Raw genomic sequence first — 13219 nt, forward strand, 5'->3', positions numbered from 1 at the left:
CAGCCCCACAATCCTCCCTATCTCTGTAACCTCCTCCAGCCCCTACACCCCTCCCTATCTCTGTCACCTCCTCCAGCCCCACAATCCTCCCTATCTCTGTAACCTCCTCCAGCCCCTACATCCCTCCCTATCTCTGTAACCTCCTCCAGCCTCCACACCCCTCCCTATCTCTGTAACCTCCTCCAGCCACCACACCCCTCCGTATCTCTGTATCCTCCTCCAGCCTCCATACCCCTCCCTATCTCTGTCACCTCCTCCAGCCCCACAATCCTCCCTATCTCTGTAACCTCCTCCAGCCCCTACACCCCTCCCTATCTCTGTAACCTCCGACAGCCCCTACACCCCCTCCCTATCTCTGTAACCTCCTCCAGACCCACACCCCTCCCTATCTCTGTAACCTCCTCCAGCCCCTACACCCCCTCCCTATCTCTGTAACCTCCTCCAGCCTCCACAACCCTCCCTATCCCTGTAACCTCCTCCAGCCTTCACACCCTCCCTATCTCTGTAACCTCCTCAAGCCTTCACACCCCTCCCTATCTCTGTAACCTCCTCCAGCCCCTACACCCCTCCCTATCTCTGTAACCTCCTCCAGCCCCTACACCCCCTCCCTATCTCTGTAACCTCCTCCAGCCCCTACACCCCCTCCCTATCTCTGTAACCTCCTCCAGCCTCCACAACCCTCCCTATCCCTGTAACCTCCTCCAGCCTTCACACCCTCCCTATCTCTGTAACCTCCTCCAGCCTTCACACCCCTCCCTATCTCTGTCACCTCCTCCAGCCTCCACAACCCTCCTTATCCCTGTAACCTCCTCCTGCCCCACACCCCTCCCTATCTCTGTAACGACCTCCATCTCCACACCCCTCCCTATCTCTGTCACCTCCTCCAGCCCCACAATCCTCGCTATCTCTATCCTCCTCCAGCCCCTACACCCCTCCCTATCTCTGTAACCTCCTCCAGCCTCTCACTTCTCCCTATCTCTGTAACCTCCTCCAGCCCCCACACACCTATTATCTCTGTAACCTCCTCCTGCCCCACAACCCTCCCTATCTCTGTAACCTCCTCCAGCCCCCACATCCCTCCCTATCTCTGTAACCTCCTCCTGCCCTACAACCCTCCCTATCTCTGTAACCTCCTCCAGCCTCCACGCCCCTCCCTATCTCTCTAACCTCCTCCTGCCCCACAACCCTCCCTATCGCTGTAACCTCCCACACCCCTCCCTATCTCTGTAACCTCCTCCAGCCTCCACACGCCTCCCTATCTCTGTAACCTCCTCCGGCCCCTACACCCCTCCATATCTCTGTAACCTCCTCCAGCCCCCACATCCTTCCCTATCTCTGTAACCCCCTCCAGCCCCCACATCCCTCCCTATCACTGTAACCCCCTCCAGCCCCCACACCCCTCCCTATCACTGTAACCTCCTCCAGCCCCACACCCCGCCCTATCTCTGTAACCTCCTCCAGCCCCTACACCCCCTCCCTATCTCTGTAACCTCCTCCAGCCTCCACAACCCTCCCTATCCCTGTAACCTCCTCCAGCCTTCACACCCTCCCTATCTCTGTAACCTCCTCAAGCCTTCACACCCCTCCCTATCTCTGTAACCTCCTCCAGCCCCTACACCCCTCCCTATCTCTGTAACCTCCTCCAGCCCCTACACCCCCTCCCTATCTCTGTAACCTCCTCCAGCCCCACACCCCTCCCTATCTCTGTAACCTCCTCCAGCCCCTACACCCCCTCCCTATCTCTGTAACCTCCTCCAGCCTCCACAACCCTCCCTATCCCTGTAACCTCCTCCAGCCTTCACACCCTCCCTATCTCTGTAACCTCCTCCAGCCTTCACACCCCTCCCTATCTCTGTCACCTCCTCCAGCCTCCACAACCCTCCTTATCCCTGTAACCTCCTCCTGCCCCACACCCCTCCCTATCTCTGTAACCACCTCCATCTCCACACCCCTCCCTATCTCTGTCACCTCCTCCAGCCCCACAATCCTCGCTATCTCTAACCTCCTCCAGCCCCTACACCCCTCCCTATCTCTGTAACCTCCTCCAGCCTCACACTTCTCCCTATCTCTGTAACCTCCTCCAGCCCCCACACACCTATTATCTCTGTAACCTCCTCCTGCCCCACAACCCTCCCTATCTCTGTAACCTCCTCCAGCCCCCACATCCCTCCCTATCTCTGTAACCTCCTCCTGCCCCACAACCCTCCCTATCTCTGTAACCTCCTCCAGCCTCCACGCCCCTCCCTATCTCTCTAACCTCCTCCTGCCCCACAACCCTCCCTATCGCTGTAACCTCCCACACCCCTCCCTATCTCTGTAACCTCCTCCAGCCTCCACACGCCTCCCTATCTCTGTAACCTCCTCCAGCCCCCACAACCTTCCCTATCTCTGTAACCCCCTCCAGCCCCCACATCCCTCCCTATCACTGTAACCCCCTCCAGCCCCCACACCCCTCCCTATCTCTGTAAAATCCTCCTGCCCCACACCCCTCCCTATCTCTGTAACCTCCTCCAGCCCCCACACCCCTCCTTATCTCTGTAACCTCCTCCAGCCCCCACACCCCTCCCTATCTGTAACCTCCTCCTGCCCCACACCCCTCCCTATCTCTGTAACCTCCTCCAGCCCACACACCCCTCCCTATCCCTGTAACCTCCTCCAGCCCCCACACCGCTCCCTATCTCTGTAACCTCCTCCAGTCCCCTCACCCCTCCCTATCCCTGTAACCTCCTCCAGCCCCCACACCGCTCCCTATCTCTGTAACCTCCTCCTGCCCCACACCCCTCCCTATCTCTGTAACCTCCCACAGCCCTCCCTATCTCTGTAACGTCCTCCAGCCTCCACAACCCTCCTTATCCCTGTAACCTCCTCCAGCCCCCACACCCCTCCCTATCTCTGTAACGTCCTCCAGCCCCCACAACCCTCCTTATCCCTGTAACCTCCTCCAGCCTCCACACCCCTCCCTATCCCTGTAACCACCTCCAGCCTCCACAACCCTCCTTATCCCTGTAACCTCCTCCAGCCTCCACACCCCTCCCATCCCTGTAACCTCCTCCAGCCTCCACATCCCTCCCTATCTCTGTAACCTCCTCCAGCCCCCTCACCCCTCCCTATCCCTGTAACCTCCTCCAGCCCCCACACCGCTCCCTATCTCTGTAACCTCCTCCTGCCCCACACCCCTCCCTATCCCTGTAACCTCCTCCAGCCTACACACCCTCCCTATCTCTGTAACCGCCTCCATCTCCACACCCCTCCCTATCTCTGTCACCTCCTCCAGCCTCCATAACCCTCCCTTTCTCTGTAACCTCCTCCAGCCCCCACACCCCTCCGTATCTCTGTATCCTCCTCCAGCCTCCACACCCCTCCCTATCTCTGTCACCTCCTCCAGCCCCACAATCCTCCCTATCTCTGTAACCTCCTCCAGCCCCACAATCCTCCCTATCTCTGTAACCTCCTCCAGCCCCTACACCCCTCCCTATCTCTGTAACCTCCTCCAGCCCCTACACCCCCTCCCTATCTCTGTAACCTCCTCCAGCCCCACACCCCTCCCTATCTCTGTAACCTCCTCCAGCCCCTACACCCCCTCCCTATCTCTGTAACCTCCTCCAGCCTCCACAACCCTCCCTATCCCTGTAACCTCCTCCAGCCTTCACACCCTCCCTGTCTCTGTAACCTCCTCAAGCCTTCACACCCCTCCCTATCTCTGTAACCTCCTCCAGCCCCTACACCCCTCCCTATCTCTGTAACCTCCTCCAGCCCCTACACCCCCTCCCTATCTCTGTAACCTCCTCCAGCCCCACACCCCTCCCTATCTCTGTAACCTCCTCCAGCCCCTACACCCCCTCCCTATCTCTGTAACCTCCTCCAGCCTCCACAACCCTCCCTATCCCTGTAACCTCCTCCAGCCTTCACACCCTCCCTATCTCTGTAACCTCCTCCAGCCTTCACACCCCTCCCTATCTCTGTCACCTCCTCCAGCCTCCACAACCCTCCTTATCCCTGTAACCTCCTCCTGCCCCACACCCCTCCCTATCTCTGTAACCTCCTCCAGCCTCCACACCCTCCCTATCTCTGTCACCTCCTCCAGCACCTACACCCCTCCCTATCTCTGTAACCTCCTCCAGCCTCCACAACCCTCCCTATCCCTGTAACCTCCTCCAGCCTCCACACCCTCCCTATCTCTGTAACCTCCTCCAGCCTCTACACCCGCTCCCTATCTCTGTAACCTCCTCCAGCCCCCACACCCCTCCTCCAGCCCCCACACCCCTCCTCCAGCCCCCACACCCCTCCTCCAGCCCCCACACCCCTCCTCCAGCCCCCACACCCCTCCCTATCTCTGTAACCTCCTCCAGCCTCCACACCCCTCCCTATCTCCAACCGCCTCCATCTCCACACCCCTCCCTATCTCTGTCACCTCCTCCAGCCCCACACCCCTCCCTATCTCTGTAACCTCCTCCATCTCCACACCCCTCCCTATCTCTGTAACCTCCTCCAGCCTCCACACCCCCTCCCTATCTCTGCAACCTCCTCCTGCGCCACAACCCTCCTTATCTCTGTAACCTCCTCCAGCCTCCACACCCCTCCCTATCTCTGTAACCTCTTCCAGCCCCTACACCCCTCCCTATCCCTGTAACCTCTTCCAGCCCCTACACCCGCTCCCTATCTCTGTAACCTCCTCCAGCCCCCACACCCCTCCTCCAGACCCCACACCCTCCCTATCTCTAACTGCCTCCATCTCCACACCCCTCCCTATCTCTGTCACCTCCTCCAGCCCCACAATCCTGCCTATCTCTGTAACCTCCTCCTGCCCCACAACCCTCCCTATCTCTGTAACCTCTTCCAGCCCCTACACCCGCTCCGTATCTCTGTAACCTCCTCCAGCCCCACAATCCACCCTCTCTCTGTAACCTCCTCCAGCCCCCACACCCCTCCTCCAGCCCCCACACCCTCCCTATCTCTAACTGCCTCCATCTCCACACCCCTCCCTATCTCTGTCACCTCCTCCAGCCCCACAATCCTCCCTATCTCTGTAACCTCCTCCAGCCTCACACTTCTCCCCATCTCTGTCACCTCCTCCAGCACTACAATCCTCCCTATCTCTGTAACCTCCTCCAGCCTCCACACCCCCTCCCTATCTCTGTAACCTCCTCCTGTGCCACAACCCTCCTTATCTCTGTAACCTCCTCCAGCCTCACACTTCTCCCCATCTCTGTCACCTCCTCCAGCCCTACAATCCTCCCTATCTCTGTAACCTCCTCCAGCCTCCACACCCCCTCCCTATCTCTGTAACCTCCTCCTGCGCCACAACCCTCCTTATCTCTGTAACCTCCTCCAGCCTCCACACCCCTCCCTATCTCTGTAACCTCTTCCAGCCCCTACACCCGCTCCCTATCTCTGTAACCTCCTCCAGCCCCCACACCGCTCCCTATCTCTGTAACCTCTTCCAGCCCCTACACCCCCTCCCTATCTCTGTAACCTCCTCCTGCGCCACAACCCTCCTTATCTCTGTAACCTCCACCAGCCTCCACACCCCTCCCTATCTCTGTAACCTCTTCCAGCCCCTACACCCGCTCCCTATCTCTGTAACCTCCTCCAGCCCCTACACCCCTCCCTATCTCTGTAACCTCCTCCAGCCTCCACACTCCCTCCCTATCTCTGTAACCTCCTCCTGCGCCACAACCCTCCTTATCTCTGTAACCTCCTCCAGCCTCCACACCCCTCCCTATCTCTGTAACCTCTTCCAGCCCCTACACCCGCTCCCTATCTCTGTAACCTCCTGCTGCCCTCCACAACCCTCCCTATCTCTGTAACCTCCTCCAGCCCCCACACCGCTCCTCCAGCCCCCACACCCTCCCTATCTCTAACTGCCTCCATCTCCACACCCCTCCCTATCTCTGTAACCTCCTCCAGCCCCTACACCCCTCCCTATCTCTGTAACCTCCTCCAGCCTCACACTTCTCCCCATCTCTGTCACCTCCTCCAGCCCTACAATCCTCCCTATCTCTGTAACCTCCTCCAGCCCCTGAACCCGCTCCTATCTCTGTAACCTCCTCTAGCCTCCACACCCCCTCCCTATCTCTGTCACGTCCTCCAGCCCCACACCCCTCCCTATCTCTGTAACCTCCTCCAGCCTCCACAACCCTCCCTATCTCTGTAACCTCCTCCAGCCTCCGCACCCCTCCCTATCTCTGTAACCTCCTCCTGCCCCACAACCCTCCCTATCTCTGTAACCTCCTCCAGCCCCTACACCCCTCCCTATCTCTGTAACCTCCTCCAGCCCCTTCACCCGCTCCCATCTCCGTAACCTCCTCCAGCCTCCACACCCCCTCCCTATCTCTGTAACCTCCTCCTGCGCCACAACCCTCCTTATCTCTGTAACCTCCTCCAGCCTCCATACCCCTCCCTATCTCTGTAACCTCTTCCAGCCCCTGCACCCGCTCCCTATCACTGTAACCTCCTCCAGCCTCTACACCCGCTCCCTATCTCTGTAACCTCCTCCAGCCTCCACAACCCTCCCTATCTCTGTAACCTCCTCCAGCCCCCACACCGCTCCCTATCTCTGTAACCCCCTCCAGCCTCCACACCCCTCCCTATCTCTGTAACCTCCTCCAGCCCCCACACCCCTCCCTATCTCTGTAACATCCTCCAGCCCCACAACCCTCCCTATCTCTGTAACCTCCTCCAGCCCCCACACCCCTCCCTATCTCTGTAACCTCCTCCAGCCTCCACAACCCTCCCTATCTCTGTAACCTCCTCCTGCCCCACACCCCTCCCTATCTCTGTAACCACCTCCATCTCTACACCCCTCCCTATCTCTGTCCCCTCCTCCAGCCTCACAATCCTCCCTATCTCTGTAACCTCCTCCAGCTCCTACACCCCTCCCTATCTCTGTAACCTCCTCCAGCCTCATACTTCTCCCTATCTCTGTCACCTCCTCCAGCCCTACAATCCTCCCTATCTCTGTAACCTCCTCCAGCCCCTGCACCCGCTCCCTCGCTCTGTAACCTCCTCCAGCCTCCACACCCACTCCCTATCTCTGTAACCTCCTCCTGCCCCAGAACCCTCCTTATCTCTGTAACCTCCTCCAGCCTCCACACCCCTCCCTATCTCTGTAACCTCCTCCAGCCCCTACACCCCTCCCTATCTCTGTCACCTCCTCCAGCCTCCACAACCCTCCCTATTTCTATAACCTCCCACAGCCCTCCCTATCTCTGTAATCTCCCCCAGCTCCCATAATCCTCCCTATCTCTGTAACCCCCTCCAGCCTCCACAACCCTCCCTATCTCTGTAACCCCCTCCAGCCCCCACACCGCTCCCTATCTCTGTAACCCCCTCCAGCCCCACAATCCTCCCTCTCCCTGTAACCTCCCACACCCCTCTCTATCTCTGTAACCTCCTCCAGCCCCCACATCCCTCCCTATCTCTGTAACCTCCTCCAGCCCCCACATCCCTCCCTATCTCTGTAACCTCCTCCTGCCCCACACCCCTCCCTATCTCTGTAACCCCCTCCAGCCTTCCATAACCTGCCAAGATGTCTGTGCTCCTCCCATCCTGGCCCCTTGATTGTAAGGTCTCAGGCAAACGACCACTCGGAAGCGATGTCTATGGAAAGGTTTAGTTGTATTCTGGATAGTGTACTCCCCAAAGGGTTTCCCGTGGGCCGGGGTATTTATTTCCCAGCAGTCCTAGGCAAAGGGGGCTTATCCCCACCTCCTCATCTGGGTCGAGCGTATTCAGGGCAGGCCACGGGGACTCTGATGTTGCAGATTGTTGGGCCTCCTGTAGGTTGTAACACCGCCCCCTCCCCCCACCCCCAAAGTCCGATACGTCGTCCACTTCCCCCAGAGGGGGAAAATCCCTTGCCCTCGTCGCCAAAAGCTGATTATCCGGTGCCTGCCGCTCCGCGCCTGGAGAGTGTATTGGACCAGGAGAGCGTCGCTCCCTGCTCGAACGTCTGGGAGGTTCCACAGCCTTTCGTTCGGACCTGCGTCGATATCCGTCGGCAAAAGCGCCATGTCCGACTCCTGGCCGGACTGGTCCACCTCCCGCATTCCGGTTTCTCAGGGTCCCACCGCCTCGCCGGACACCACCGCCACCACCACTGGTGTCGCAGGACTGGCAATCCAGAGGCCCGGGCTAATGCCCTGGAGGGCACAAATTCAAATCCCAGCATGCTGGAACTCAAATTCAATTGATACATTTGGAATTATAAAGCTGCCATGAAAGTATTGCTGATTGTTGTAAAAGCCCATCTGGTTCACTGATGCCTCTTTCGGGAAGGAAATCTGCCGCCCTTACCCCGGTCTGGCCGACACGTGACTCCAGAACCACAGCCGAGCAAACCACTCCGTTCAGGGACAATTGGGGGTGGGTGACGAATGCTGACCTTGTCAGCGACACGCTCACCCCCCCGGAAGAAAGAAATAAAGAAAAACAATACCCCCTTGGCCTGAACTCTGATGTGAAGCGTAGACTCGGAGTGAAGGACGTGTAACACAGCCCCCCGGTTGGGGAATGGGTAGGGTTGAGGGCATGTTGGTGTACAAGAGAACATTGCGTTCAACATGTGTGTTCAATCATTTGCCTCTCTGCTGGTTTCCAGGTTAGTTTAGCCTATGCCTATGAAACAAAGGATGCGCTATGTCTGGTACTCACCATAATGAACGGAGGGGACCTGAAATTTCACATCTACAATATGGGCAACCCGGGTTTCGATGAGAAACGGGCGATATTCTACGCTGCTGAGATCTGCTGTGGCTTAGAGGATTTGCACAAAGAGAGAATTGTGTACAGGTAATGGTGTCAGGGTGTGGGTGTGTGTGTGTGGGGGAGGGGGGGGGGGGTTGCTTTGTCAGTGATGCTTTGTGCAATGGTTTATCTCTCCCTTCATCCTACAATTTCCACCTTCCTCCGTTCACCCCATCACCTCGTTCGTTATAGGCCCAGTGCACGCCCTCTAGTGGAGAAAATGGGAATGATGAAGGGAAAGAATGAATGTTAAAGATCTGACTATCTCACCCACATCAAGTGCTAATTGGGGAGTATAGTAAAAAGCAGTGCGAACAAATTCCCCCTGTCCCCCTTGCTGTCTCCCACTCCGTCTCGCTGTCTCCCCGCCCCCGTCTTGCTGTCTCCCCCCCCCCCGTCTCGCTGTCTCCCTGCCCCCCCCCCCCACGTCTCGCTGTCTCCCCCCCGTCACGCTGTCTCCCACCCCCCCCCCCCCCCCCCGTCACGCTGTCTCCCCTCCCATCACGTTGTCTCCCCCCCCCCCCCCCGGGTCAGGCAGTCTCCCCCCCCCCCCCCCCCCCGTCCCGTCCCGCTGACTCCCCCCCACCCCCCCGTCACGCTGTCTCCCCACCCATCATGCTGTCTCCTCCCCCCCCCCCCGTCACGCTGTCTCCCCCCCGTCACGCTGTCTCCCCCCCGTCACGCTGTCTTCTCTCCCCCCCCCGTCACGCTGTCTCCCCCCGTCACGCTGTCTCCCCCGTCACGCTGTCTCCCCCCGTCACGCTGTCTCCCCCCGTCACGCTGTCTCCCCCCGTCACGCTGTCTCCCCCCGTCACGCTGTCTCCCCCGTCACGCTGTCTCCCCCCGTCACGCTGTCTCCCCCCGTCACGCTGTCTCCCCCCCCCCCGTCACGCTGTCTCCCCCCCCCGTCACGCTGTCTCCCCCCCCCCGTCACGCTGTCTCCCCCCCCCGTCACGCTGTCTCCCCCCCGTCACGCTGTCTCCCCCCCCCCCCCGTCACGCTGTCTCCCCCCCCCCGTCACGCTGTCTCCCCCCCGTCACGCTGTCTCTCCCCCCCCCGTCACGCTGTCTCCCCCCCCCCCCAATCACGCTGACTCCCCCCCCCCCCATCACGCTGTGTCCCCCCCCCCGCCACGCTGTTTCCCCCCCCCCCCCCCCATCACGCTGTCTCTCCCCCCCCCCCCCCAGTCTCGCTGTCGCCCCGTCTAACTGTGCCCCGTCCCTCGTCTCACTGGCCCACCCATCCCCCCCCCGGGGTAAGAGTGCCAATCCACGGCTTAAAGAGGAAATTAGAAATTGTATCCGATACAAGGAAGAAGCATACAGATTGGCCAAGAAAAATAATCGGTCTGAGGATTGGGAGCAGTTTACAATTCAGCAAAGAAGGACGAAGGGATTGATTCAGGGGAAAGTACAGTACGAAAGGAAGCTTGCAGGGAACATAAAGACTGATACTAAGAGTTTCTATCGATTATGTGAAGAGAAAGAGATTGGTGAAGAGAAATGTAGGCCCCTACAGACCGAAACAGGGGAATGCATAATAAGGGACAAAGAAATGGCTGAGCAATTGAATACATACTTTGGTTCTGTCTTCACAAAAGAAGACACACATCAACTGGATTGTCTGGCAGTCTTAATTCTCGGGAGTATATGCCTCGCCTGCTCGATCTCTCCTCGTAGAACAACCCTTTCACCCCACAATGATCCAGGGACCGGGAGTTCAAACCTGCCTTTGCAGTTTCATAACTTGAATTAGATTTTAAAAGATTCTAATCCAGGGGCGAATGTCGGTAGAAGTGACGGCGTGTCTGTCGGATTGACTCCGAAATCCAGCAGGTTCGCTCATGTCGGCCTTTTTTTTGGCGGCGCTGAGTACATCGTGAAAGAGTAACGAAGGGGAAACATAGAAACAAAATTTACACCAGGTGACAATGCAATCTGAATCCAAAACAGAAAATACGAGACAATCTCAGTCGGTCTGACATCATCTGTGGAAAGAGAAAACTAGAGAGAACAGGAAATAGGGTCTGATTTATACTGGGGGGGGGGGGGGTGCGGGGGTGCGTGTGGGCGTGGAGTGGTGGGGCTGGATGGAGGGGCAGCCAAAGGCGGTCCATCCATAAGCAGGACCCAGACATTCCTGTCGCTGCCATTTCAACTCACCGTCCTTCTCCCACGTCCACATGTCCGTCCTTGGCCTGCTGCAATGTTCCAGTGGAGCCCAGCGCAATCTGGGGGATCGACACCTCATCTTCCGACTAGGGTCGCTACAGCCTTCCGGACTAAACAACAACTTCAGACTGTGAACTCGCTCTCTCCTCCACCGTCACCCCTTTTTTACTTCTTTCTATTCATTTTCATTTCTGCCATTGATCCGTTTTCCCTCACCATGGTCTTCCCCCCCCCCCCCCCCCCCCCTCCCCCTGCCCCAATTGGGCCACCTGTTCCAGGTTGCCCTTTGACACACTGCTCACCTCTGTTCTGCCACCAACACCTTCTGATCGCTGCATGCGCCACTGTCAGCTCCCTCCTTAGCCTTAATCACCTCTATTTACATTCTTTTTGTCTTTCTGTCCACGGCATCTTTGTCAATCTCCACCCATCGGTGGCCCCCGCGGGGTCCAGCCCCCCCCCCCCCCCCTCCTCCCCCCACTACAGTATAAACCTGACCCCATTTCCAGTTCTCTCCAGCCTTGACGAAGAGTCACCCAGACTCGAAGCGTTCTCTCCCGTCTCTCTCCAATAGGGGCTGGTTTGGTACAGGGCTTTGAAAGCAGACCAAGGCAGGCCAGCAGCACGGTTCAATTCCCGTACCAGCCTCCCCGAACAGGCGCCGGAATGTGGCGACTAGGGGCTTTTCACAGTAACTTCATTTGGAAACAGCCTGCTTGTGACAATAAGCCATTTTCATTTTCACAGATGCTGAGATTGTCCGGCATTTTCTGTTTCTGTTTCAGATTCCAGCGTCTGCAGTAATTTGCTTTTACCGACAGACGCAATTTGAACCGGGTAGAGTTACTTTTCCTTTGTGTTCCTAAAGAGTGAGTTTTTGAATCATGTGATGCAGCACAGATGGGACCAATTAGTCTATTGCGGTCGAGGAGTCAGATTATCCCATTCCCTTATTCTTCCAACATAGTCTCTCAATTATTTTTTCTGTCCTGTATTTATCTGCTGGCCTTGTTAATCTCAGTAAAATATTTACACGAGTCCCTTGTTGTTCCTGCCAGAAACTTACTGAAATCATTTTTTTCCCCCTCCTTCCTCCCCCATTTAGAGACTTGAAGCCAGAAAACATTCTGCTGGACGATCATGGTAAGATCCTTTCACTAAAACAGCTTTCCCGTTGCTCCCAGTGTAGAGGCACTGGACCTACATCCACAGGGAAGTGGCTCATCAGCAAGCCGCTTAGTTGAAGGGCATCTAGGGATGGGCATTAAGCGCTGGCCCAGCCAGCCGTGCCTACATCCATCAGTAACTTATTAAAAAAGAGGTTTACTAAGGTTGATGATACCAGAATAACCTGGGTGCATAGGAAAGGGTCAACAGGCTGGGGGTACCTTTTTCTCTTGCGAAGCTTGAGGGGGGACCATTCCCCAGAGAATGCCATCAGTGCACAAAATCGAATGGGATTTCAGAGAGTGACGGGACTGTGCAACTCGCTGCTATGTGGAGTAGCCGAGTACAGGAGAGAGGTATTTAAGAGAAATCTGGGTTTTCGGAATAGAGTTTGTTTTTGATAAATTTAGAGTACCCAATTTTTTTCCCCCCCCCCCAAATTAACGGGCAATTTAGCGTGGCCAATCCACCTACCCTGCACATCTTTGGGTTGTGGGGGTGAAACCCACGCAAACACGGGGAGAATGTGCAAACTCCACACGGACAGTGACCCAGGGCCGGGGTTCGAACCCGGGTCCCCAGCGCCGCAGCCCCAGTGCTAACCACTGCGCCACCGTGCTGCCCTTACGGAATAGAGTTAATGATAAGAGTCTATGAAAGAAAGGCTTGCATTTATATATTACCTTCCACGACCAGTTTGCCTTTACAACATACTGTTTGGACTGTAGTCACCGTTGTGTTCTAGGAAGCACAACAGCCAGCGTGCGCACAGAAAGATCCCACAAACAGCAATGACCCAGATCGCGTGTTTTGTTTGTGGTGTCCATTGAGGGTTGAATATTGTCCGGGACACTGGGGTGAACTCGCCTGCTTTTCTTTGCAAAAAGTGCCAGGGGATCTTTTACAGCTGTAGAGCAGGCAGACTGAGCATTGGTTTCCCACCTCGTTTGAAAGATGGAACCTCCGACAGTGCAGCACCCCCTCAATACAGTATTGCACTGGGGTGCCGGCAGAGTTTGATGAGAAAGGTTTGGAGGAGTTTTTGAGCGGATGCCAGTATGGGCTCTTTGGGTCGAATGGCTTGTTTCTGTGCTGTCTTGTGTTGATATACTGAGGGTTCTGGATAATCCGTTGAG

The 13219-nt window shown here is 57.1% G+C and overlaps 1 protein-coding gene across 1 annotated transcript in view; it reads left to right on the plus strand.

The window, feature by feature from the left end:
• The window catches only part of LOC140429114 (G protein-coupled receptor kinase 6-like), a 217703-nt gene that overhangs the window by 189135 nt on the left and 15349 nt on the right, over window positions 1-13219 (plus strand). Inside the window, exons 9-10 of the mRNA XM_072515694.1 lie at window positions 8600-8790; window positions 12022-12059. Coding sequence (XP_072371795.1) covers window positions 8600-8790; window positions 12022-12059 — 229 coding nt within the window. The remainder of the gene's footprint in view (window positions 1-8599; window positions 8791-12021; window positions 12060-13219) is intronic.

Source organism: Scyliorhinus torazame, chromosome 9 (assembly GCF_047496885.1).
Source record: "Scyliorhinus torazame isolate Kashiwa2021f chromosome 9, sScyTor2.1, whole genome shotgun sequence".
Taxonomy (NCBI): Eukaryota; Metazoa; Chordata; class Chondrichthyes; order Carcharhiniformes; family Scyliorhinidae; genus Scyliorhinus; species Scyliorhinus torazame.